Here is a 26601-nt window from a genome sequence, read left to right on the forward strand (position 1 = left end):
AACATTTTCACAGAACTGAACTCAAATATCACTTCCTCTGTTTCCCCCCATCTCTGTTCATAACCCTAACTCTAACCCTAACCCATTCCCTAATAGGGAATGTCCCAATTCCTCCAGGATAGAGTCCTATACTATACCCAGGCAGTGCAGTATACAGGAAAGGGTCAGAACTGGAGTTAACTTCTGACTCTCTCTCTTAACCAGCTGATAAATCTTGAGCAAATTAGTTACCTGTCTCTGATTCCTAACCTGTGTAACATAGATCATATCACTTATTTCACTAAATTTCAGAAGGATTAAGTGAGATAATATTTTTGAAAATAACTAGAAGACTGCTCAGTGAATTTTACTTCCCTTACTGAGAAGGAAAAGCAAGAAGAAGTCTGAGATACCATGTAGAGACACAGAATGAGAGAGAGTGCATGTGTGAATGAGTATGACTGTGTTCATGTGTATGCCTGCATCTGTGTGTCTGTGTTGGAGGGTTTAATTAGTTCAATTTTGGACAGGGGAAGAGTAAGGTGATTGTTTAATATACAACTTAGATAAGATTAATTTAAGATTAATTTTTCTACTTCAGTAATTATAGTTTAATGATTGTCAAAAAATCATTATTTCTGACCAAAAGGAAAAACCTCGTTTTGCAATCAACTGTTTCAGTCGATTACATAGAGTGATATAACTTTATCCATGCATGAGGCAAATGTAATAATAAAACAGGAATTTGACAAAGTAAACTTTATTATTGTTCAGTCGCTCAATTGTGTCTGACTCTTTGTGACCCCATGGACTGCAGCACGCCAGGCTTTGGTCAACTCTAATTTGAACATAGCAGTTATAAAATATTGCTGGAATTCAATTAAAACTGCCATTCTTACTCAGAGATAAAACTATTCTAGGACTTATAACTAATTTTGCATCATGACCCTGAAAAGTATCTACAACATCAGAGGTATTGAATTCCCAGTAGTAATCTTGTGACTGATATTGGTTTGTCATCTGGGAGGTGAGAATTCTACCACTGAAGCACCAAAGCCTTTGACTTGTTACCTGAATGCCAATAAATTCCATTGTTCCCAGGTTTTTCTTCCATAGGGAATGCTAGCAGTATTTTATGTTCCATAATTGCAGTACTAATTGCATTCAGATTATTCTATGAGCAACTTCCAGCCTTCTAATTATGCTTTTTTTGGTTTCAATTAAATGCTGTTTTGCAAGGGAAGGTTAACACATTATATACAACAGTCTGTATTTCTCTCAGGTAATAAGAGAGCTCAGGAAACATGCATGCATATATTTTTCCCTACCGAAAAAAGAAAAAAAAAAGACATCAACTCATGGATAGACTCTAGCCAAATGGCACATGAATCAAAATATCCTTAAGAATGACGAGTTAAGGGATAAATGTCATAATCACTGAAGGCAGTAGATGTTATTATATAATTAAATGAAAAAGATTAAAATAAAAATCCTTAAGAGATCATGTAATATAAAAATAATAGCAACAATCGTGTAGATCTATAGGTACCACTTTAGTTAACAAAAGCAGAGAAGGAAAAAAATAAAAGATTCCAAAATTCTTCCTGTATAAAAGAGCCGAATGTTACCGAATCTTACTTTTTTTAATTTAATGATTAGATTAGTTCAGGTTCAATAATGTTTTTAAACACTTGTTCAAGGTTGTGGAACCTAAAATATGATGTCACTCTTTCAAATCCCTGTGAAAGATAAAAGCAAATAAAACACAGAAACCATATGCCAAAGACTGAAAATCAAGGGGAAAAGTTCATAAAAAAGGTATAAAACAGTAAGACAAGGAATGTCATCAGATACATCCACGATAACAAAATATAAATGATTTAAATGCACCTGCTAAAAAGTGACTCTCAGGTAGAGTTACAAAGCAAAGAAACGATATAATGCAAACAAAAAAGAAAAGAAGCAGAGAGAAAAAAGAGAGATTGCACACATGCACACATACATGTGCAAAAGGGAGTCCACATGTACACAAAGGCAAAGGTGGCAACATAAAAAATATCTTTCAAAAAAGAACTCACTCATCTTCTTCCTCAATCAGATTCCAACCACTTCCCACTGAAATGGTAAGCAGAATACAAAAATAGAGCAAAATCTATACCAGCCCTGGAAACTAAAATACGATAAATTTGTATAAGATAAAGTACAGAGGATGTTTTTTAAAAAAAGGCCAACTCCTAACTCATCTATGTGCAAACATTGTTCCTGCAAGTTAGTGAAGGAGAATCCAGGAGTCTAAGAAGGAGGAGCCAAGGCCAGAGAACAGGTAGGTGGGAGGCAATGAGAGCTTGATATTGGGCACAGGGTCTGCCCAGACCCAACAGGTCACCTCGGCAAGCACTTTTGACACTGAAAGCCACACTCACAGGGGCTCTGTGGTGATGCTCAAGTCTAGCATTCCAAGGATTTGGGAAGCACTGTCAAGGCTGACTTTTGAAAGAGACAGTGAAGCCTGAGAAATATTCAGAGCACTGCCTGAAAATTCTGATGTCACTTTAATCCTAGAAAAGAAACTAACCCTAAGGCAACACTTCTCGCTACGGCCACCTCCGGTTCTGATGCTGCTTCCTTACTCGCTAGCTGACATCCCTGGAGTCTGAAAGTTAAACTGCTGTACACTAAACTTTTGTCTTCTTCCCTTTTATCACCTTGAAAGATTTAAGAAAAATACACCAAACTCGGACAGAAGCCTCTCTCACTCACTAGCAAGCCCACGTTGTATTCATGTTACTCTATTTAACAAACAGATGCTGGGAACAAAGTGAGGAATGAGAGACCATGGTCCCTGCCACCAAGAAGCTTACATATTTGTGAGAAAGATACTATTAGCAAGTGCAATAAAGATCATGGAGAGGCAAAAGGGGAATAAAGATCCTATATAACAGAAGGAAGAAGTCTAGTTTGAGAGGCATAAGAAAGCCAACCTGCAGGTAGTGATATTTAAACTAAGAATAAAGGATAAGGCTGGGTTGCCCAAATTAAGAATGAGGAAAGAAGTGTACCAGACAAAGAAAAAGATGAGCAGGAACCCTGAGGTTAAAGTGAGTGTAGCTCACTGAAGGTTATGAAAGAAAAGCAGTGTGGCTAGAAGGTGTAAGTGAGGAACAGATGGATGAGATGATGAGGCTGATGAGGTAAGCAGAAGAAATCTTGAAGCTATTATAACAATTTGGAACTTTATCCTAAAAAGAAAAAGAAGTAACTGAAGGAGAGTAACATGATCAGATCTTCAAATTTAAAAGAATGCCATGGCTAAAAGGCGGGAAATGGATGGGAGTGGCATCAGAACAGAGGTAGTGAGCCTAATTGCGAAGCTATTGTAGAAAAATCCACACAAACCATTGACAGGGTATGAGACAAGAAATAAATTTAATAAGACTCCAGTTCTGGCTTAAGCAACTGGGCACATGGTAATACCATCTACTAAGGTAAGGGACAAGGTGGGAGATGTAACCTTGGGAGACGTACCTGTAATAATAAATGTTTAACCTATTAAAGGTACACAGAACCAACCAAAAGGAGATGAGATAGAAACAAGTGGATATACAGGACTGTAGCTTAGATGCAGTGGAGAAGGCAATGGCACCCCACTCCAGTACTCTTGCCTGGAAAATCCCAGGGACGGGGGAGCCTGGTGGGCTGCAATCCATGGGGTTGCTAAGAGTCGGACACGACTGAGCGACTTCACTTCCACTTTTCACTTTCATGCATTGGAGAAGGAAATGGCAACCCACTCCAGTGTTCTTGCCTGGAGAATCCCAGGGACGGGGGAGCCTGGTGGGCTGCTGTCTATGGGGTCGCACAGAGTCGGACACGACTGAAGCGACTTAGCAGCAGCAGCATAGATGCAGAGCTAGGTTGTCGGTAAACTTAGGGGGAACTGACTCATCAGATGGAACTGAAGCCATGGAGTAAACAAGATTGCCTAAGAAAATGTGTAAAATGAGAAAACAAAATATCAGAGCCCTGAGGAACTTCAACATCCAGAGGTGAGCTGGAAGAGAAAGAACTAGCAAAGAAGACCAAGAAAGAGCAGTGGCCAAAGAAGGCAGAGGTCAAGGAGAGTATTGTTCCAGAACGACAGCGGTGATGATGAGATTAGGATGGTGATGAGGTTGCTAGCTAATATTTACTGTGAACTAAGTCTGTGGAAGACTCTGCACTAAGTAACTCATATATGCTACCTCATCTAATAATTTCAATAGTCCATGTGGTAGGAATACTTCTATCCTCAATCTACAAGAGAAGAAACTGAGGCACAGATCATTTAATTAATTTGCCTAAGATCATATGGGCTTCCTTGGTCGCTCAGACAGTAAAGAATCTGCCTGCAATGCAGGAGGCCTGGGTTCAATTCCTAGGTCAGGAAGATCCCCTGGAGAAGGGAATGGCTACCCACACCAGTATTCTTGCCTAGAGAATTCCATGGACAGAGGAGCTTGGTGAGCTACTGTCAATGGGGTCGCAAAGAGTCAAATACAACTAAGCATCTAACACTCTCATTTTTTTCAAATCATACATCTAACAATAACAGTGTTAGAAGCTAAGAGAAAAGACTATTTCTAGGAGTGTTGTTGTGCAGTCGCTCAGTTCTGTCTGACTCTTTGCAACCCCATGGACTGCAGCACACCAGGCCTCCCTGTCCTTCACCATCTCCCAGAGCTTGCTCAAACTCGTCCATTGAGTCAGTGATACCTTACAACCATCTCTTCCTCTTTTGTTCCCTTATCCTCCTACCTTCAGTCTTTCCCAGCATCAAGGTCTTTTCCAATGAGTCAGCTCTTCCCATCAGATGGCCACAGTATTGGAGCTTCCACTTTAGCATTAGTCCTTCCAATGAATATTCAGGACTGATTTCCTTTAGGATGAACTAGTTTGACCTCCTTGCAGTCCAAGGAACTCTCAAGAGTCTTCTCCAACACCACAGTTCAAAAGCATCAATTCTTTGGCACTCAGCTTTCTTTATAGTCCAACTCTCACATCCATATGTGACTACTAGAAAAACCAAAGCTTTGACTAGACGGACCTTTGTTGGCAAAGTAATGTCTCTGCTTTTTCATATGCTATCTAGGTTTGTCATAGCGTTTCTAGGAATGAGTGGTCAGTATACCAAATTCATTGAAGGAAGATAGGGAGACCACTGGATTTAGTGGTATGGACACCATTAGTGGCTTCAATCAAAGCAGTTTCAATGGAATAGCTTGGATGTTTCTTCATTTTCTTAGACTCTGTAGCCAATCCATCAGCAACCTATCACTTCCACCACCAGCACCCTGGTCCAAACGGTTATCAACTCCTCTCTGAACCACTGAACTAGCCCTAATGGTTGACCTGCTTCCACACTTGGTCCCTGCAAATCATTCTCCACATAGCAGCCAGAATGACTACTTTAAAGTACATATTAGATATGGTCACTGCCTGCCCAAAAGCCCTTAATGGCTTCAATCACAAAGAACAGTGTCTCAACTCCTCACAATGGTGTAAAAGCCCCATGTGATCTGGCCCTCCCCCTTTGCCCTTAAAAAAAAGATGTCCTTTTCATTACAGGGGACTGGAATGCAAAAGTAGGAAGTCAAGAAATACATGAAGTAACAGGCAAATTTGGCCTTGGAGTACAGAATGAAGCAGGGCAAAGGATAATAGAGTTTTCCCAAGAGAATACACTGGTCATAGCAAACACCCTCTTCCAACAACACAAGAGAAGACTCTACACATGGATATCACCACATGGTCAATACCAAAATCAGACTGACTACATTCTTTGCAGCCAAAGATGGAGAAACTCTATACAGTCAGCAAAAACACGACTGGGAGCTGACTGTGGCTCAGATCATGAACTCCTTATTGTCAAATTCAGACTTAAATTGAAGAAAGTAGGGAAAACCACTAGACCATTCAGATATGACCTAAATCAAATCCCTTATGATTATAAAGTAGAAGTGAGAAATAAATTCAAGGAATTAGATCTGATTGACAGAGTGCCTGAAGAACTATTGTTGGAGGTTCATGGCATTGTACAGGAGACAGTGATCAAGACCATCCCCAAGAAAAAGAAATGGCAAAAACTCAAAATGGTTGTCTGAGGAGGCCTTACAAATAGCTGTGAAAAGAAAAGCAAAAGGCAAAGGAGAAAAGGAAAGATATACCCATTTTAATGCAGAGTTTCAAAGAATAGCAATGAGAGATAAGAAAGCCTTCCTCAGTGATCAATGCAAAGAAATAGAGGAAAACAAAAGAATGGGACAGACCAGAGATCTCTTCAAGAAAATGAGAGATACCAAGGGAACATTTCATGCAAAGATGGGCTTGAAAAAGGACAGAAATGGTATGGGCCTAACAGAAGCAGAAGATATTAAGAAGAGGTGGCAAGAATACACAGAAGCACTGTACAAAAAAGATCTTCATGACCCAGATAATCACGATGGTGTGATCACTCACCTAGAGCCAGACATCCTAGTATGTGAAGTCAAGTGGGCCTTAGGAAGCATCACTACAAACAAAGCTAGTGAAGGTGATGGAATTCCAGTTGAGCTATTTCAAATCCTAAAAGATGATGCTGTGCAAGTGCTGTGCTCAATATGCCAGCAAATTTGGAAAACTCAGCAGTGGCCACAGGACTGGAAAAGGTCCGTTTTCATTTCAATCCCAAAGAAAGGCAATGCCAAAGAATGCTCAAACTACCGCACAATTGCACTCATCTCACACGCTAGTAAAGTAATGCTCAAAAATCTCCAAGCCAGGCTTCAAAAGTACGTGGACCAAGAACTGCCAGATGTTCAAGCTGGATTTAGAAAAGGCAGAGGAACCAGAGATCAAATTGCCAACATCTGTTGGATCATTGAAAAAACAAGAGAGTTCCAGAAAAACATCTATTTCTGCTTTATTGACTATGCCACAGCCTTTGACTGTGTGGATCACAACAAACTGTGGAAAATTCTTTAAGAGATGGGAATGTCAGATCACATGACCTGCCTTCTGAGAAATTTGTATGCAGGTCAAGAAGCAACAGTTAGAACTGGACAACAGACTGGTTCCAAATCGGGAAAGGAGTATGTCAAGGCTGTATATTGTCACCCTGCTTATTTAACTGATATGCAGAGTACATCATGAGAAACGCTGGACTGGATGAAGCACAAGCTGGAATAAAGATTGCCAGGAGGAATATCAATAACCTCAGATACGCCGATGACACCACACTTATGGTAGAAAGCAAAGAAGAACTAAAGAGCCTCTTGATGAAAGTGAAAGAGGAGAGTGGAAAAGTTGGCTTAAAACTCCACATTCAGAAAACTAAGTCATGGCATCTGGTCCCATCACTTCATGGCAAATAGATGGGGAAACAGTGGAAACAGTGACAGACTTTATTTTGGGGGCTCCAAAATCACAGCAGATGGTGACTGCAGCCATGAAATTAAAAGACACTTGCTTCTTGGAAGAAAAGTTATGACCAACCTAGTCATCATATTAAAAAGCAGAGACATTACATTGCCAACAAAGGTCTGTCTAGTCAAAGCTTTGGTTTTTCCAGTAGTCACATGTGGATATGAGAATTGGACTATAAAGAAAGCTGAGCGCCGAAGAATTGATGCTTTTGTACTATGGTGTTGGAGAAGACTCTTGAGAGTTCCTTGGACTGCAAGGAGATCCAACCAGTCCATCCTAAAGGAATCAGTCCTGAATATTCATTGGAAGGACTGATGCTGAAGCTGAAACTCCAATACTTTGGCCACCTGATGCAAAGAACTGACTCATTTGAAAAGACCCTGATGCTGGGAAAGATTGAAGGCGGTAAAAGGGGACAACAGAGGATGAGATGGTTAGATGGCATACCAGCTCATTGGAGATGAGTTTGAGTAAACTCCAGGAGTTGGTGATGGACAGGGAGGCCTGGTGTGCTGCAGTCCATGGGGTTGCAAAGAGTCGGATTCGACTGAGTGATTGAACCGAACTGAACTTTGCCTGTAACTCTAACCATTCTGCCTCTTGCATCTACCATAAAATGGTCTTCTTTCTGTTACAGGCCATCCTGGTTCCAAACTAAAAATGAAAGTCCCTAGTCTCTCTGGTTCATCCTACATCCTCAGATACTAGGTTAGTTAGTGCCTGACATGTAACATGTATCCAGTCATATTTTTGGATAGATGGCAGAGAAATAGTGACAGCAAGCATATAAATACCTTGTAAAACTACTTGGTCTCAGAGGATGACAAGTTGAGTACGCTTTTTTTTTTTTTTTTTAAGATGAGAGAAATTTGAGCATGTGAGAGATGCAGTTCGATCCCTGGGTTAGGAAGATCCTCTAGAGGCGGGCACAGCAACCCACTCCAGTATTCTTGCCTGGACAATCCCGTGGACAGAAGACCCTTGCAGGCTACAGTCCATAGGGTCACATAGAGTCGGACACAACTGAAGCGACTTAGCACACACACAAATAAGAAATATTAGATTATCCAAGAGCTTCCAGGTGGTGCGAGGGGTAAACAATCTGCCTACAATGCAGGAGATGGAAGAGATGTGGGTTCAACACCTGGGTGGGGAAGATCTCCTGGAGGACGAAATGGCAACTCACTCCAGTATTATTACCTGGAAAATTCCATGGACAGAGGAACTGGCAGCACTACAGTCCATGGGGTTGCAAAGAATGGGACACAACTGAGCAAGCACACCATCCAAAGGAGTCATAAAATCACAGAATATAAGAGAAAATTAATTAATTTAGGAAAAAATTACAACTATACCTAAAAAGTAATCATTCAAAGGGATTTTATCTCTCTATGCCAAAGTTTTTTGGTCTATAATTTAAGGGGTTGGGAACAATCAGCAATTTCCAATCACTATCTAGAACTTCCCTTCAATTATTTTCCCTCATGATCCCTCTTGGTTATTTCACACTTGGTTATACCACAGACACAGGAAGTTCTGATTAGCAATTATACATGTCTGATTACTAAAATAATCATACTTAACATAACAGCTTAGTTGGGAAATCGAAAGCTCAGGAAATTTGAGTGATTCATATAAGGTCACTCATATTTTTTAAAAGCAGATGCCATTGTCTTAATATGAAGAAACTGGCCCAAATTAGCACAGGGAATCAATGGTATCAATTCCAAACCACATACAGAAAGTGAAGAACTGAAAGATTTTTGAAGAATATGAAGAAGGCATAGTTTTTTCCTTCTAGTTAGAACAAAAGAGCAATAATAAATCCCAGGAAATTGGAGGGAAAAAAGCACACCTGTGTAACAAAGTCACAGTATAGGGGCTTCCCTGGTGGTCCAGTGGCTAAGACTCTGCACTCCCTGAATGCAGGGGGCCTGAGCTCAGTTCCACACGCCGCAGCTAAGACACGGCGCAGCCAAATAAATAAATACAAGTCACGGTCTAACCATGAAGCAGATTAAATTGGCATGACTTTAAGCAACTGGACTGTACAGGAGAACCAATCTGACGTCTCACTATGGCGATTCTTTTCTGAATGTCACAGAAATGCTGTAATACCCTAAAAAGTTAAATGAGAAAAAATGTAAGTAAAAGAAAAGCCTACAGGAGGAGTGAGTCAGAACAGTATACGATGAAGAGGATGGACTCTGGAGCCAGACTGCCTGAATTCAAAGGATTTAATGTCTCTGTGCTTCAGACCCTAATCTTAACATATGAACTATCGTAATATTTTATCTCCTTGATAAAGTTACCATGAGCATTAAATGAGTTAATATATGTAAATAGCACATAGTGAAACTAGTGCCTGGCACACAGTAACATTTGTATGTATTTGCTATTATTATTATCGTTACTATTATTTAATATATGGAGGATGAAATATAAAAGCAATGGGACAAAATACAAAGATTTGATTCACAGGAAAACACAAGAGCCCTAATGGATAAAAGTTCAAGGAGTGGAAATAAATGAAACAAAGAAAAACATATAGATAATGAAAGAAAAGGTAATCTCTAAAAATGAGTTATATACACCAATATGGATAACACAAATAGAATGTCACAATACCACTGATGTAGGGTTCCAATATGTGCAAAACTGAACAATAAAATATGTAGGGAAATATCCACAGTAAAGCTATAAAGAGATCAAGAGTTTATTAGTTATTTGTGTTAAGTGATAACCACAAAATACATGACTGTGAGCAATTCTAGGCTAAGGGAAGATGGGCCTGGTGAAGGTCACACAGGCAACTTCAACACTCCATTCCTGAAGCTGAGTAGGGTACCCAAACTTTTAAAAATTATTCTTTATGTCTTGTATAGATGTTATTTGTGTGTGTGTGAAATATTTTACAATAAAAAGAGCAAACATTTAGTAACACATTTTAAACGCAGGAGAAGATACTTTTTTTTAACCTCTCAAATTAGTTGTTTCTTTTTCTTTAAAAAGCTCAATGGAAGAGATTTTCTTCTTTAATGATAAGATCAAACTAACTAAATTAAACAGTTGAATATATTTCTAGGATGGTCAAAGGTAAATTCCACCAGCAGTGTACCCTGATAAAAGAGGACTCTTCCTAACTGAGATACATCTCCAAGCCTAAATAAACAATTCTTAGCTGTACATTTAGAAAAACCAATGTAATTTCTCATGTTTAATGCCATTACTTTAGATGGGACAGTTATTAATAATATGATGTTTCTAATACATTGCAACCTATCCTCTAAATAAATACTAAATCTTTAAAAAGGTTATGTAATTTTGCTATGGATCAAATCACTGGGCACAGTAGTTTACAAGGTTCAAATAGGATCTTAGTCTCAGAATAACCTTTATATTTAGTTCCACAAAATAGCTTGAACCAAGTATAACAAGACAATACATAATTTTGTGTAATTTATTAATCATGTCACTTCTGTTAAAAAGTATGAAAGCTACTTGAAGACTTTTAGACAAGCCATAGATTACAGAATCTTAATGCAAAAGCAATATCAGGTATTATCCATCCAAAATTTGTTCATTTTACAGGTATGAAAACTGAGGCATAGGAAGCTAAAATGCCTTAGATAAGAACAGGACCAGGAAACCCAGCCTTTCTAGTTGCTATCCAGTGACTATGCTGACTCCCTCGGGACATGAGCATACACACAAGAATGCAGATATGTCAATGAGTCTGCAATGTTTCAACTGATCCTGCACAAAGGTCAACACCCTCTGCCTTCAACCCATCTTTCCGGCCCTTCTGACTAGAAGGCATGTTCACACACCAAGAAACCAGGAACAGGGCCGACAGTGCGTGAACTCCTTCACGCTCAGTCCTGTGAGCCCAGAGCCCCAGAACCTTCCTTGTGGTCCCTTACCCACATCAGTTCTTTTGGACTGTGCACCTTCCCTTATTTCACTCCACTAATCTAAGACAAAAGAAACACCTACCTACAATAGTCACTAGGGATCTCTCCCAACCCCAACCAAGCTTGGATGCTCTGTGAACCAAACACAAGGGAAGCAAAAGAAACGAAATAATAATGGTAAATTCAGGGTTCTTGGATTTATATAAGGGCTGTCCTGATATTTGTTAAGGGCTCTAACATGTAGCATGGGTCTATTTTCAATGTTGCCTTAACATATGTACTGAAGGATTGATTTTGTTTTGTTTGGATTTTCATTTTTGCTTTAAATAAAATAACTAACCCAATAAACTATAAAATTTCACAGTGTAATTTATAGTAATAGAAGACAGTCATGCCATGGCCATGACAGACTGCAGAAAAGTACTTCATACAAATCATATACTAATTTTTATCTCTATAGTAACAGATCATAGCCCTAAAAATGATGCTCATATACCGGAAAATTTAATTTTTAAAAAAGTGTTCATGTACTAATCCCTGAGACTATTTAATAGCCCGGCTTTAGCATAAGGTACATTGCCTAGCATAAAGCAGGCAACTACAGTTGAAAGAAGATGTTGAGAAGGAGTTTTCCTTTCATTGAAAAGTTTGGCTATGGCTCACATTTTCAAGCAGAAGTCTCCCCCACATTCTGAAGTGAGACGACAATGAGTTGCTGAAAGTTGAGACCAGAGCCTCCTTGAGAGTATCCATAAAGCAGGAAATAGTGTTGTCTATAGACTTGTGAGTCATAATTTCCACATATGTGTACTTTCCAAACATATGATACTGCATCTATATTTTAAAATATTCAAAATTTTACAGTGGCTGTTTGTTAGTATATATTTTCTCAGTCAATACTACTAAAACTACACTGCTAGCATTTCTGAAATGAGTTAGAAATTACTCTTAGTACTTGGACATAAACATGTCACTTTAGACAAGCATTATGAGCAATGTACTATTTTTAGAAACAGAACCAGGACAGACAGTTGGTCAGGAACTAGGCCTTGAGAACACACTTCCTGAACCAGCACTGTTTCTCTACTTCCCCTGCAGTCATCTCCATACTCTACAAACCTCTCTACCTACAGTCAGTGCACATAAGTCTTCTCAATGAAGTAAATTCCCTCCACTTTCCTTAAAGAAGTCGAGTATCAAGAAACTGTCTCACAGTTTACAAACCAGCACACATCTGGGCAATCTGAGTACACAAATGCCAGGTCACACCTCTGCTCCAGGCTCCCCCAGCCAAGCATCAGAGTCAGGGTATAGTGGCCAGGGAAGTCAACTCAAGTGTTCAAGAACCTTGTAGGTGACACTTGAAAAGAGAAGCAAAGTATTCTGTAAGAAAGCAGGAGGGATGTGATTTATTATAAATTATTTTCCTAGAGATTGGGAAAAGAGTACATCAAAGCTGTATATTGTCACCCTGCTTATGTAACATATATGTAGAGTACATCATTCGAAATGCTGGGCTGGATGACTCACAAGCTAGAATCAAGACTGCCAGCAGAAATATCAACAACTTCAGATATGCAGATGATACCACTTTAATGGCAGATAGTGAAGAGGAACTAAAGAGCCTCTTGATGAAAGTGAAAGAGGAGAGTGAAAAAGCTGGCTTAAAATTCAACATTCAAAAAACAAAAGTGATGGCATATGGTCACATCACTACATGGCAAATAGATGGGGAAAAAGTGGAAACAGTGTCAGATTTCATTTTCTTGGGCTCCAAAATCACTGTGGATGGTGACTGCAGCCACAAAATTAAAAGATGCTTGTTCCTTGAAAGAAAAGCTATGGCAAACCTAAACAGTGTATTAAAAAGCAGAGATATCACTTTGCTGACAAAGGTCCATATAGTCAAAGCTATGGTTTCTCCAGTAGTCACGTACGGATGTGAGACCATAAAGAAGGCTGAGCACTGAAGAACTGATGCTTTTGAATTGTGGTGCTGGAGAAGACTCTTGAGAGTCCCTTGGACAACAAGGAGCTCCAATTAGTCAATCCTAAAGGAAATCAATCCTGAATATTCATTGGAAGGACTGATGCTGAAGCTGCAACACTTGGGCCACCTGATGAGAAGCGCAGATTCACTGGAAAAGACCCTGGTGGTGGGAATGATAGAGGGCAAGAGGAGAAGGGAGTAACAGAGGATGAGATGGTTGGATGGCATCATACACTGAATGGACAAGACTTTGAGCAAACTCAGGGAGACAGTGAGGACAGGGAAGCCTGTCGTGCTGCAGTTCATGGTGCGGCAAAGAGTCGGACACCATTTAGCGACTGAACAACAACAAGGAAATTGTCAATAATTATTGTATAAATAAAAATCTAAGCATGGCAATAAAAAATGCCCATAAAGAGACTTACCTGGTGGTCCAGTGGTTAAGAAACCACCTTGCCAATGCAAGGGACAGTGGTTTGATCCATGGTCTGGGAAGACCCCATATGCTGCTGGGCAACTAAGTCCATGTACCACAACTAATGAAGCAATTATTGAAGCCCACACACCCTAGAGCCCATGCTCCACAGTAAGAAAAGCCATCGCAGTGAGAAGCCTGCAACTGCAATGAAGACTAGCCCCCACTCTCTGCAACTAGGGAAAGCTCGTGCACAGCAACAAGGACCCAGCACAGCCATAAACAAACAGGAAAAATCATTTTTTAATTGCCCATAAAGAACAACAACAAACCAAGAGTCCTCCATCTGGTGGGAATCACATCTGCTTCATATTCTTGGGGAAGGTGAAGGGAGGAACTGGGAGGAGACTTTGCAGAACCTGTGTTCAAGGCCAACTGAACAACTTGGAAGAAGCTCAAAGTCCAGAGGAACAAGGCTTGGTGATGATGAAGACTTTTAAGGAGTTAGTTCCCTAGCTTAAAAAAAGATAAGAAGCCACTGAAGGAAATTAAGCAAAGATGTAGCAGCAACAATTCTGCAGTTTAGGAAGGTCATCCTAGCTGCGGTATCCTTTCCTCAATGTTTCCCAGGCACTGTTTGTGGAGGGAGAAGATGTCACGTACCCTAAACAAGGAATGCTCATAAACAGGATGCCATATGCTGATGAGGCATTTTCAGTCGGATCAAACTGTATCTTCTTTACAGTGCTTTTCCTGTGCCCTTGTTCTTGCTCCAGTCAACAAACGTTTCTTCTCCCCTTTATTTTTAACCTTCCTTACTCACACATGTTTTATCTACAGTTCTGGTCTCTTCAAGCTTCAGTCTCACATTTCTAATTCTACCACACACTTCCACATGAATAGTCCACCAGTGCCTCAAATGCAATAGATCTAAAACACAACTTATTTTTTTACCCCCACCTACCAACCTGCCCCAAGTTCACTCCTCCTAATCGCCCAGGCTTCACATTTTACCATCGTCTTTTATTCATCCCTCTCTTTTCCCCTCTGTTTATTCCCACATCCAACTAATTGTTTCTTTCTGTCTAATTCACTTCAGCCACGCTTCTCCAATCCTATTGGCACTCCTGGCTTATGTCTTCATTCTCTAACAAAAACTCTTGTAACCTTCCCTTATTAGTCCAGTGGTTTCCTTCCCAATTCAGTTCATCCTCTGGATAATTAGATGATAATATATCCTATAATTCAACTCTGATTACGACATTTCCAGGACCAAAAATAACTTAAACCTCATAGCTTACTAACTAAGTTCAAATTTCCTAGACTAGCATTAAAGCCTTCCGTGTTCTAGGCCAAACCTAATTTTCCATCTTTGTGCTTTATTTTCTCTCTATGCCCCCTCATATATGCTCCAGTTGTGTCCTACTCCTGGTCAATCTGATCTGGGAAATATTGGGTACTCAACAAAAGCTGATTTCCTTCCATAAAAGTCTCCTTCCCCATGCCATCTCAATTTATAGGAAAACATTCCATCATTCTGAATAATTGATTCTCACACAGAAAATTAACATATTCATGGAAAATCCTGTAAAACCTAGAAAACAGACAGGAACCTTGCCAAAGACAAGCAGTATGACTGAGCTGCAATGTCAAAAGAAAAAGGTAGTGACAAGCAGGATGCCATAGAAGTTTCAGAACATTTGAAAAGTTAGAAGCATTACATGTGGGACAATGGATGCTAACAGTCTACCAGAGTCCTTCAAGATGATTCATTGGTCTCATAGAACTTATAATCCCCCGAAGAAGATTCATACATGTGGACTTCATAATGCCAGGTAGTAAAATCTTGCTCCAGCCAAGGTACAAAATGTCTTAGAAGCATTTAAAAAAAGGAGAAATTCTAAGAGATTAAGAAAGCTTCATAAAATACCACGCAACAGAGGCTGTAAGGACTTCAACAAATCTTGAGAAAAAGGTATTCCAGGCAGCAGAAATGGTCTAAAGGAAAGGTAGAGGTGGAAAATGCTACAAGTGTGAGAAATAGGAAACCAACTGATGAACCCTGGGCCCCCAAACTATTACTATTTTGAATGTCTCTAATGACCACTTACACAGTTTTAATGAATTAGGAGTGTATGAGCTATTTGAGCTCAGGGTTTTACTTCAATGAATTCCTGAAAACAGGCAGATGATTATCTGCAAGATGGATTAGTCGTTATTAAACAGGATTTTCACAGCTCTGTTGGATCCTAAGCTGCGTCATAATCCCTGAGTGTGGTGTTGCACTCAGTTTACTCCCAGAGGCTGGCTCTTCGGCATTCCTGCAGTAGTATGAATGAAAAGCTCGAACATCTTGGAATCCCATTGAAGGTGACACGCTTCTACACACACATTGCAATCAAGGAAAAATTATACATACATTTTAAGGACTAGTAACCTTGTAATATAAAGTTTAAAAATGCAAAGTCAAACCATGTAAATGCTTGCATAGTACAAAGAAGTCTACAATTAGAAGAGACTGTAGAGAAAATCTAGATTAACCATGTGACCCAAACTACATCTATATAGTTATTCCAGGAATTTGGAATCAGGGCTTATTGATTCAGTGTCTCCCTGTGCTTGGCACTGAGGGACACCTACATATCCAGAAACCACTGAGCACCCACATATGACTGTGAACACAGCGGGGGAAAGATCTCGCACAGAGAGATCAATGAAGCTAAGAAAGGCAAAGACTAGAGACAGAGGAAGTTTCAGGTTTTCCATTCCTAGTCCCTAATAAGGTCTGTGTGCATTTGACTTCCATCACATTCCAGTCTTTCTTGTTCCTAAAACTAGTTCAAGTTCACCACTGTTACTTGGAACAGAAGCTTAAATGAGGCAATAACCAAAATCCTTCATAAGGTCAATTGGCTGATTTATTACTGAGCTACCTTTTCTATACTTTCTTCTCATTTGTATTTCCTTTAAAAGCCATAACTACGACTTTGGTATATTATAGAGACAAATATGTGAACAGGGATCCAGGACTGTGTTGAGTACTTTTAAAAAGAAAATCCATCATCTCCAGGAAGGAGAAAATGTAGGAGTCTTCAAGGTAAAGCCTTGAGGTATCTGCATAGCAATCAGGGATGCTAACAACTGGTAAATTTTTTTAAAACTTTTTATCTTGTATTGGGGTATAGCCCATTAACAATGTGATCATGTCAGTTGAACAGTGAAGGGATTCAGTCATACATATACATGTATCCATTCTCCCCCAAACTCCCCTCTCATCCAAGCTACCACATAACACTGAGCAGAGTTCCCTGTGCTACACAGTAGGTCCTTGTTGATTATCAATTTAAAATATAGCAGTGTGTACATGTCCATCCCGAACTCCCTAACTAGTCCCTTCCCTCAATCTTTCCCCCGGCAACCATAAGTTCGTTCTCTAAATCTGTGAGTAACAACTGATAATGTAAAGAATTATCTGATTACTCTCCTACCCAAAGCCAATATAATTCTGAATAAACCAGATGAGTAGATCCCATTCAGTCTCCTCTGAGGCATGAGAAAAAGGTCATAACTGAGCACAGGGCATTTCATCTGGAATGCCCCGAGTGACTAGCCACAGTTCTCCCAACCATGCAAAGAGGTCTGGGTGCTCTCCAGTGATATCCCTGACCCAGACCAAATTTCAACACTGAGTACCAAAACATCTTAGGGCTTGCTTTAACTACTGACCCTATGACATAACCAGCACTTTCTACTATTAGATAAGGGGAAGAAAGTAACAGAAGGTTAATAACATGGCATTCTTTTCAGGTGTATACGTCTGTGTGATGGGGCAAGTATCAAGATTTTCCTGAGACAGATCCCGTCTCCCCAAAGCTGGATCCACACCCAACAGATTTGACTACAAGGAGACCAGTTAAACATGTAGAGCAAGTCAGAGTTGACAATCAGAAGCCTGGACCAATCTAGTGGGTGGCTCTGCAGGTTTATATAAACAAAAACAATCCTGGAGGATCCTGGAGTTGGAAGGGACATAGAGACTTATGCACAAATTCATCATTTTACAGAGAAGGAAGCTAAACATTGAAACCAAATTCATCAAACAAATCCCTAAATACAGTAATACAGGTGAGATGAAAATCCAAGGGACTGTGACCAGATTGTGACAGAACCAAAAAAGATTATTTCCTAAAGTTTCTCTAATGGTTGAAAATTTATTTTTAATTATAAAAGAAATACTGTATTAGAAAAATCTATGAAAACTACTGTTGGGATATTTTTTTGGATATTCTTATTACTTAAGTTTAGCAAAACGGTTTCTGACCAAATGGGTTAACATTTCAGTTAAGGTATTAGACCAAGCACCTTTAAAAGTCAAAAAACTGTGTGTTGATTCAAAAACCTATCTGATGTTGTATATTTGCAGCCTTGGCAGATAGGCAGTTTAGGCACTGTGACAAAACTCTAAATGGCAGAGAGTTGCTTATTTTAATACATATTAAAAAAAAAATCCAGACATTCACGTAGGGCCCTAATAAAAGTCACCAGAAATTAGACTTATATGTCAGCTGGGACCAAAATTAAAAGAATAAATGTTTAAATGGTCCAAATATAAACTTGGTTTTCAAAATTACTGGCAAGGGGCCATAGTACTCCGGGTTTCAGTCTTCAAGGGCTGCTTGACCACAAGTATTAAGTCAACACATAACTGAGGGAAAAAAAAACAACATATACTGTCTGGAAGTACAATCTACCCTTTATCTGCAGCACAGTATATTTTAGAAGACCGCCGATAAAATGTGAAGATAGAACCTGTTGTGTCCCCCAAGAAGTGCTAGTAAAGTTACTTTTAAAGTGTAAATTTGTTAAAAATAGGTCTTTTTTAAAAAAAACAATATTAATCAGAAGCAAACATGAAATTGATATTATTTAAATTAACACCAATAATCTGCATACACTAAATATTTTTAAAATCGCCTATCCATTTTATAAATTACATGAATCCTAAAGATTATTTTATAGACAAAAGTAACTTAAAAATCTACTTTGCCACCACCACTGCAAATGGAAATAGGAAGCAAAAGACCAGAGGGTGTTGAATATAATCTATACTTAGTAGAGTCAGTTTTCAACTAATTTATAAGTCTTAGGTGTTAGCCATATCTTATTTTGACAGTTTAGATTATTGGTGGCAAAAACAAAAGCAAACTAAAATTTCCGAAGAAATCTCAACTCTGAGAAGTTATATTTTCTGTTCTTCCATTCCAGATAACATTAGGCATCGAGAAGTTTTGATGACTATATACTCATCACAAATATAAAGGTTCCTGCAACTTGACATTTACCTTAAACTCTACATTTGTACTTTCAAATAATTACTTTTTATAATAATCTTATTCCACATTATTTAGAGAAAACTATCTTTAAAAATCGTCCTGTTAAGACTGCAAAATTACCTCGCTTGATAGCTTGTAGTCCTAAACCAAGTAAGGCAGGAATGGCACCTTTCGATCTTTTATAGCTGTAAACAGCCCAGGGTGAAACTTACAAACCAGACTCCGATGCCCTTTTTTTCCGCTCAAAAACAAAACAAAACAAAACTGGTACCTGGAAAACTCGGGATTTTGTTCAGTTTTGGCCTATTAGACACCAGCCGGGCCCGCGGGAGCCTGACCCCGCGGCGAGGGCGGCGGTGCGCTTCTGGGTGCGCCGCTTGTCGCCACGCGCCCGCCGCTCCTGGCGCTGTCCCCCTACTCGCCAGGCTCCCCGGCGCCCCTCCCGGACGCGCGGCGGGAGGCACGGGCCTGGATGGCCGTTCCCACGCGCCCGGGCCCGTTATCTCAGCGGCTGCTGCGCAGGAGTACCCCCCGGCCCCCGACACACACACACCTCTGCGCGGGGCAGGGGACTCCGAGGTGGTCCCCGCCGCGGACCCGCGCCCTCCGGAGCCTGAGGCGGCGTCCCTTCCCCAGCCGCCCTGCCAAGCCCCTCCCTCGGGGGCCCACGTCGGTCCAGAGCCTCCCTCCGGCTCAGGTTCGCTCCCGGGACGGGATAAGGTGTCAGCGACGCTGCCAGACGCCTCCCGTCGGCGGGGGCGAAGCCAGCCCTGACCTCCTTCTATCCGCCTCTCACCACCCGCGCCCCTCTTGGGCTCAGGAGAGGGGGGCTCCCGGCAGGAGGCTGAAGGGGGCGCTGCCGGCGCTCGCAGGGGAGCGGAGGTCGGGGTCACATCTGAACTCGGCAGGGTCCGGGCGTGAGGGCAGACAAGGGGTGGGGGAGCGAGCCCCAACTCACCGGACTGCACTGCTCCCCGGGCCGCAGCCGCGGCCAGGCAGAGGCTGAGGCAGAGGCAGAGCAAAAAGGGGCGCGGGAGGGTCCGCCGCGGGCTCATGGAAGTGCCAGGGAGCCGCCGCCGCCGCCGCCGCCGCCGCCGGCGCCGCTGTCCGAGCCTCCCTCCCTTCCTCCCCGGCTCCGGGCGACGGACGGGGCGGCGGGAGGCATGACGGGAAATTCCTGGGCACGGGCAGCCGAGTCCAAATATGAGCAAAGGAGACGAGCGAGGGAGGACCGTGGAGCTCGCCCGCCGCGGACGGTGCCCGCTGCCCGGGCCTCGGCAGCGGCCAGCTCCCTCCCTTCTCTGAATCCTCCTCCTCCACGGCTGCCGCCCCAAGGCCGCCGGCCGCCGGCCGCCGGCCGCGGAGCGCGACCGGAGGTGCCCTCTGCCAGAAGTCATCCCTTTCCAGTGTTGGGGCCCAAGAGCAGAGCGGAGCACGGGTCCCGCCTAAGACCCCTGAATTAAAAGAGAGAAGAACCATCACGAGGAGACCCGACAGCTAGCCAGGGACCCGCGGGAAGGTGTCTAAGGAGTTTAAGGAGACTCCTGCGATGCGCCCCAATCAATTGCGAGCTCTGGGAGTAAAGGGATAAAAATATTTGGCAAGTGCTTCTCTTGAGTGTGGGGGGAGGCTAGAGCATAGCTGTCAGTTATGCACACACTCAGGCGCGCCATCCTACACAGAACGAACAAGCATTATTGATCTAACACACAAAACCAGCCCTCTGCATCCCAGCTGAGTGGGACCTTTACACCAGGGTGTGTGTATGGGTGTGTGTGTGCCTCGCGCTTCAGTTCAGTTCAGTTCAGTCGCTCAGTCGTGTCAGACTCTGCGACCCCATGAATCGCAGCACGCCAGGCCTCCCTGTCCATCACCAACTCCCGGAATTCACTCAGACTCACGTCCATCGAGTCAGTGATGCAGTCCAGCCATCTCATCCTCTGTCGTCCCCTTCTCTTGCCCCCAGTCCCTCCCAGCATCAGAGTCTTTTCTAATGAGTCAACTCTTCGCATGAGGTGGCCAAAGTACTGGAGTCTCAGCTTTAGCATCATTCCTTCCAAAGAAATCCCAGGGCTGATCTTCTTCAGAATGGACTGGTTGGATCTCCTTGCAGTCCAAGGGACTCTCAAGAGTCTTAGCGAGAGTTAAAAACGGGCTCTTCCCAAACTTATATTTGAATACCATATATGGTCTTCAACCTCTTTACACTAGTTTTGTATTTCTTTCAACTTATCTGAAGGGTAGTGTTGAAATTTATTCAAAAGGTACTACCTTTATTCAAAAGTGTCAAGCCCAGTGTTTAATAATAGGCCTAAGCCAATAGTGGCTTGACTTTTCTTTGGCACTGATAACTGCCAGCAATCAAGGCCAAATGACCTTAGCTTTACAAGAGGACATAATGATGTCTAATTACTTCTTTTTTTTTTTTTTACACTGGCACTAATGGGACAGGCCCTGAAGATGTAGGATTATGTAATTATTTATAACCATTGTGATATGCTACAGAAATGATTAACTGATGGAAAATACTTAAGGGGTAAAAGTCAAACAGATTTAGAGGGTGGATTACTCTAACATGACCTAAAGTACAGTAATTTGTACATCACACTATTTGTTTGAAAATGCTATATTTGAAAATTAGAAACTTTATTTCAAAACAAATTCAGTTCTGGCATAGTATTAAGGCCCTGTATGCCAAAAACCAATCCATTGGCAAGTGGTTCCCCTTAAATCATCTGGTACTGAGAAACACCACATCCCATGAATTATTCCTGGAAAATGGGCAGATTTCATCCTTAATGTACTAGCAGTGATAATGAGATGAAGGTCAGATAACCTAAGTAAACTAACAGTAAATAAACTGTAAAACAGTATATTAGGGATTTAAAGGACACATGGTATTATTCAATTTAAGTATCTAGAAGTGGGGTATCCGAAGGGGAATATTCAGGAAACTCTTTAAGTTTCCCTCCCTTTCCTCTTTTTTATATATTTTGTATTATATAAGCACTTCTCGTTTCATATTCACTTTTTATTTCCCCCACAGCCTGTTAGTGCAGGAGATACAAGAGACATGGGTTTGATCCCTGGATTGGGAATATCGCCTGGAGAAGGGAATAGCAACCCTCTCCAGTATTCTTACCCAGAAAATCCCATGGGCAGATGAGCCTGGCAGCTACAATCCATAGGGTCACAAAGTCAGATACAACTGAAGTGACTTAGCACACACCCCCCACAACATGTAGTATAATTCTTTGCCCATAGTTTAAATGTTTGTTTAAAAACAAAAGTAAAATGAGCACATTTTGTAGACTGATGTACAGGAGCTCCCTAAGTGTAGAGAAAAGCTTGTTTCAAGGGATTGTAATAATTTTGTCTATATTTAAAATATTTTAGTTGACCTTAAGCACAAAATTACATAAAATTACAAACAATGCAGTATAACACTGCCTGTTACTGTAAGTGGAGGGTTGATTAATTCTGTCAACTGCTGACTTGACAGAGATATTAGCAGCTGTTCTAAAAGCTTGAATAAATACATTAAAGAGGAAAGGAAAGAACAGAAGTTCCTGAGTACATAGTAAGTGCCTGTCACTGTGCTAGTTGTTTTACACACAGCATTTTATTTAAATCTTCCAAATATCTTTGAGTTTTTTATTTTTTGTCCCTATTTTACAGATAAGAAGAGGCATAGATAAGTAAATTATGCTATCAGGAAGGGATAAAGTAGTATTGGAATTCAAATCTCATTCCAAAGGCTGCATATACTCTTTCTACTCTTCTAATCTGCCCCATTTTCTCTACATTAGGGGGAAAAAAAAAATGAGGTTTTCAAAAACTGTATTCATTGAGTTCTTGTGGTTTTAAGTAACTAGTGTGCACTCAGGTTACCTCAAGTAACAAGGGTAAAGAAAACATGTGGAAATAAGGCCAGAGACTTAACCGGCTTGTCAGGTCATCCTTTGTGAGCCTGGGGTGGGGGCCTGTGCCTTTGATGGGTACCAGAAACAGGAAAGTTACCGCCCTCTGGCCACACTCCTATGAGTTTTGTAGTTTAAATCATCTATTTCCCAACAGTTTCTCTGTTACTATAATCTTAATGACAATCACGTTAATATATGACTTTAAACTATGTTTGCTTTTGATATGTGCAGGGCCCTGTGGGGGCTCCTGGGCACAGGCCTTTGTGTCCAGTGTTTCTTTGATTATAGGAAACAGCCTTCATTCACCCTCTGTGACCTTCCCTGAGTTCCAATGGGCATACCCAAGCAGTTTTTAACTAGGGAAGGGAGAGGATAGTTGACCAAGGAGAAACAAACTGTCAAGAGCAGCCTTGGAGCAAGGTCCTGGGTCCCCATCAATACACACAACAATATCTCTGAGCTGTTTTGCAGATACGGAAACCCCCTCCAGGTGGGAAAAGTTGAGGATTAACAATGGTATATTGCCCACAAGCATGTAGACCCCAGACCAGTTGGACCTGAAGGTTGACAATGTGGACTCTACTTAACTCACCACCAACCCATCAGAAGAAGGTCTACGAGCTGATCACACCCTCTTTGCACAATTACTATAAAAACTTACCACAGTCTTCCTCAAATTGGGACACTTGGTTTGAGGGCATAGGCCTGCTGTGTCCCCCTTCACCTGGCAAAGAAATCTGCTTAGTCACTCAGTTGTGTCCGACTCTTTTGTGAGCCCATGGACCGTAGCCCACCAGGCTCCTCTGTCCATTGGATTTTCCAGACAAGAGTACTGGGGTGGGTTGCCCTTTCCTTCTCCAGATTTTCCCGACCCAGGGCTCAAACGTGCATCTCCTGCATGTGTCTCCTACACCGCAGGCAGATTCTTTACCACTGTGCACTCTAGATACTCTTTGTAACCCTCTCCCCAAACTCTGTTTTCGAGATTTGATTCCACACTATGTACAGAGAAGCTGAGCTTTCGGCATCACTTTTAAGACAAAACTCTCAGAGGAGGTAACTGCTTCCTCTATTTATTATGTATATATTACAGGGGTGCCTCACGCACCCCAGTGGTGTGCTAGTAAATATTTAACAACCAGATCTGGAGGAAGGAAGCCTGAATTGTGCAAAAGCCAATTTATGTGGATGTCAATACTCCCAGCAATCTGAGTCTCTGGAGTCAAAGCTGAGAAGAGATGTGCTCAACCAGCTCTTCGCCCGCATGAGCCAGCCCATCTCGCCACTCCCCAACTCCTTGTTAATGTCTTCCAAACACAGCAAAATTCAAGTTATACAATCACAGATCCTTCTGCTCCTGCTCCCACTGTTAGTTGCTCAGTCGTGTCCAACTCTCTGCCACCCCATGGATTGTAGCTGGCCAGGCTCCTCTGTCCATGGCATTCTCCAGGCAAGAATATTGGAGTGGGTTGCCATTCCCTTCTCCAGGGGATCTTCCCAACCCAGCGACTGAACCCAGGTCTCCCACGTTGCCGGCAGATTCTTTACCATCTGAGTCACCAGGGAAGCCCACTACCAGCTGCCAGTTCTCTAGAGCTCATAATCAAATGCCCTGGAGGGGAGAGTTTGATTCTATCACTACTGTCTCTCTTGGGGAAAGCTCTTGTATGAGGTTATCTCATAAGCCACTAAGTACCTCTGAGCCAGGTGCCCCTCCTACTTCTTCAGCTGTCGCTAAGATGGAAGGCTCAGAGGGGACATGGCATGGTCACCTGTTCTGAAAGAACAGACTGGCGACTTCCCTGGTGATCCATGGTTAAGAATCCACCTTCCAATACAGGGAGTGCAGGTTTAGTCCTCGGTCAGGGAACTAAGATCCCACATGCTGAGGGGCAACTAAGCCTGTGGGCTCTTGAGCCCACATGACATAACTAGAGAAAAGCCCAAGCACCACAGCTGAGACCCAACATGGCCAAAAGGAAGAAGGAAGCAGACTGTGTTGCTGCCTTTTTAGGGGGTTGAATCTGGGGCAGCCTCTTGAAAAGGAGTCTGTAAGCACGGCAGGCATTCAAGCTACAATCTCTCTGACGTACTGTTCTCACCTCTTTAATGAAATGCCCTCAGCCATTCTGCAAAGCTTTGAGACAGCCCCCACATCATATACCCAAAAGAACATCTTGGGTAGACGCAAACAGAAAATGGACACATTCAACCTAATATTATTCAAAAGTCCCAGGCAGGGTGAGAAACCTAGTTAGCTCAATTCAATGAGCATTTATCAAATATATTATTTATCAAGTATATTATCCATATAGTCAAAGTTATGGTTTTTCCAGTAATCACGTACAGATGTGAGAGTTGGACCATAAAGAAAGGCTGAATGCTGAAGAATTGAAGCTTTCAAACTGTGGTGCTGGAGAAGACTCTTGAGAGTCCCTTGGACACTGAGGAGAGGAAACCAGCCCATCCTAAAGGAAATCAATCCTGAATATTTATTGAAAGGACTGATGCTGAAGCTGAAGCTCCAGCACTTTGGCCACCTGATGGGAAGAACTGACTCATTAGAAAAGACCTTGATGCTGGGAAAAATTGAGGGCAGGAGGAGAAGGGGCTGACAGAGGATGAGATGGTTGGATGACATCACTGACTCAATGGACATGAATTTGAGCAAACTCCGGAAGATAGTGATGGACAGGGAAGCATGGCCTACTGCAGTCCATGGGGTCGCAGAGTTGGATACAACTTAGACTGAACAGCAACAGTTGTTCTAAACCACTAACGATCAATTGGAAAGTAAGGAAATTACTTCATAGGAGGGTGTAACAGACTCCCCAGAAGAAACTTCACTCAATCCAAACTCGCAAAATTCTGCTTTCTTATCTTGCAAAGTAGAATGCTGTCACTCTCAGCCTTGCTGAGAAGTTTTACATGGAAGTATGCCCCCATGCCTCAAGATGTTGCAGTGGGAAAAGAGTTGAGAACTCTTCTCAGCAATGTGAAGGACACAGACTCAATGCCGACTGGCTAAGGGAGACACCAAACATTTTCTTAGATTCTGAGGAAGGATTCCCACTTCCACGACACCCTCCCAGCCCCCAGTCATCAAAGGCACTAAAACGACAAGAACTCTTAGACAGAAGACTGAGTTAAAGTGGGTATTTTCCTTCTTCTCTTGGTAAAATGGTTTGCCTGCATCTGAAACGGTATTTGTAAATTGTTCCCATTGAGGCCATCCCTTTCTCTGATTAATTCTGAAGAGATCTGAAGAATGCATTCCCATGATTAATGTGCTGCCCGAATCTATCAGCTTTGGCTGTGGATACGCTACAACAAGTAATAAATATTTAACAACAAGACTTTCAATATTGTAGAGAATTAAGCAATCCTCTCTAGACGAGCAAAGCGTCTTGGCTTTTGGCAAGATTGTATCACATAAAGCAGCATATGCAAAGTCAACTACACACACAGAATAAGGAGGCCGGAAGAGAGGGACAAACTTTTTAGTTGGTACAGGAAGATTCTGACAGGAGACTTGCTCCTGCTTTTTCACTCAGCCTGTTCCTGAGTGCTTCTGATATCCAAGGCACCTCACCCCATGGGTGTGTGT

At 41.7% G+C, this 26601-nt stretch overlaps 1 protein-coding gene across 4 annotated transcripts in view; it reads right to left on the reverse strand.

Moving 5' to 3' along the window:
- Positions 1-20483, reverse strand: part of MSRB3 (methionine sulfoxide reductase B3) — a 179374-nt gene extending 158891 nt beyond the window's left edge. Inside the window, exon 1 of one of the 4 annotated variants that reach the window (XM_070789357.1) lies at positions 20030-20483. In XM_070789357.1, coding sequence (XP_070645458.1) covers positions 20030-20468 — 439 coding nt within the window. In that variant the 5' untranslated portion in view covers positions 20469-20483. Of the gene's footprint in view, positions 1-19342; positions 19458-19624; positions 19884-20029 lie in introns of those variants that run through there. The other 3 variants (XM_019960873.2, XM_019960874.2, XM_019960875.2) reach the window with 3 other exon arrangements.
- Between the last annotated feature and the right edge of the window lie 6118 nt (positions 20484-26601).

This window comes from Bos indicus, chromosome 5, assembly GCF_029378745.1.
Source record: "Bos indicus isolate NIAB-ARS_2022 breed Sahiwal x Tharparkar chromosome 5, NIAB-ARS_B.indTharparkar_mat_pri_1.0, whole genome shotgun sequence".
In the NCBI taxonomy this organism is placed as follows: domain Eukaryota; kingdom Metazoa; phylum Chordata; class Mammalia; order Artiodactyla; family Bovidae; genus Bos; species Bos indicus.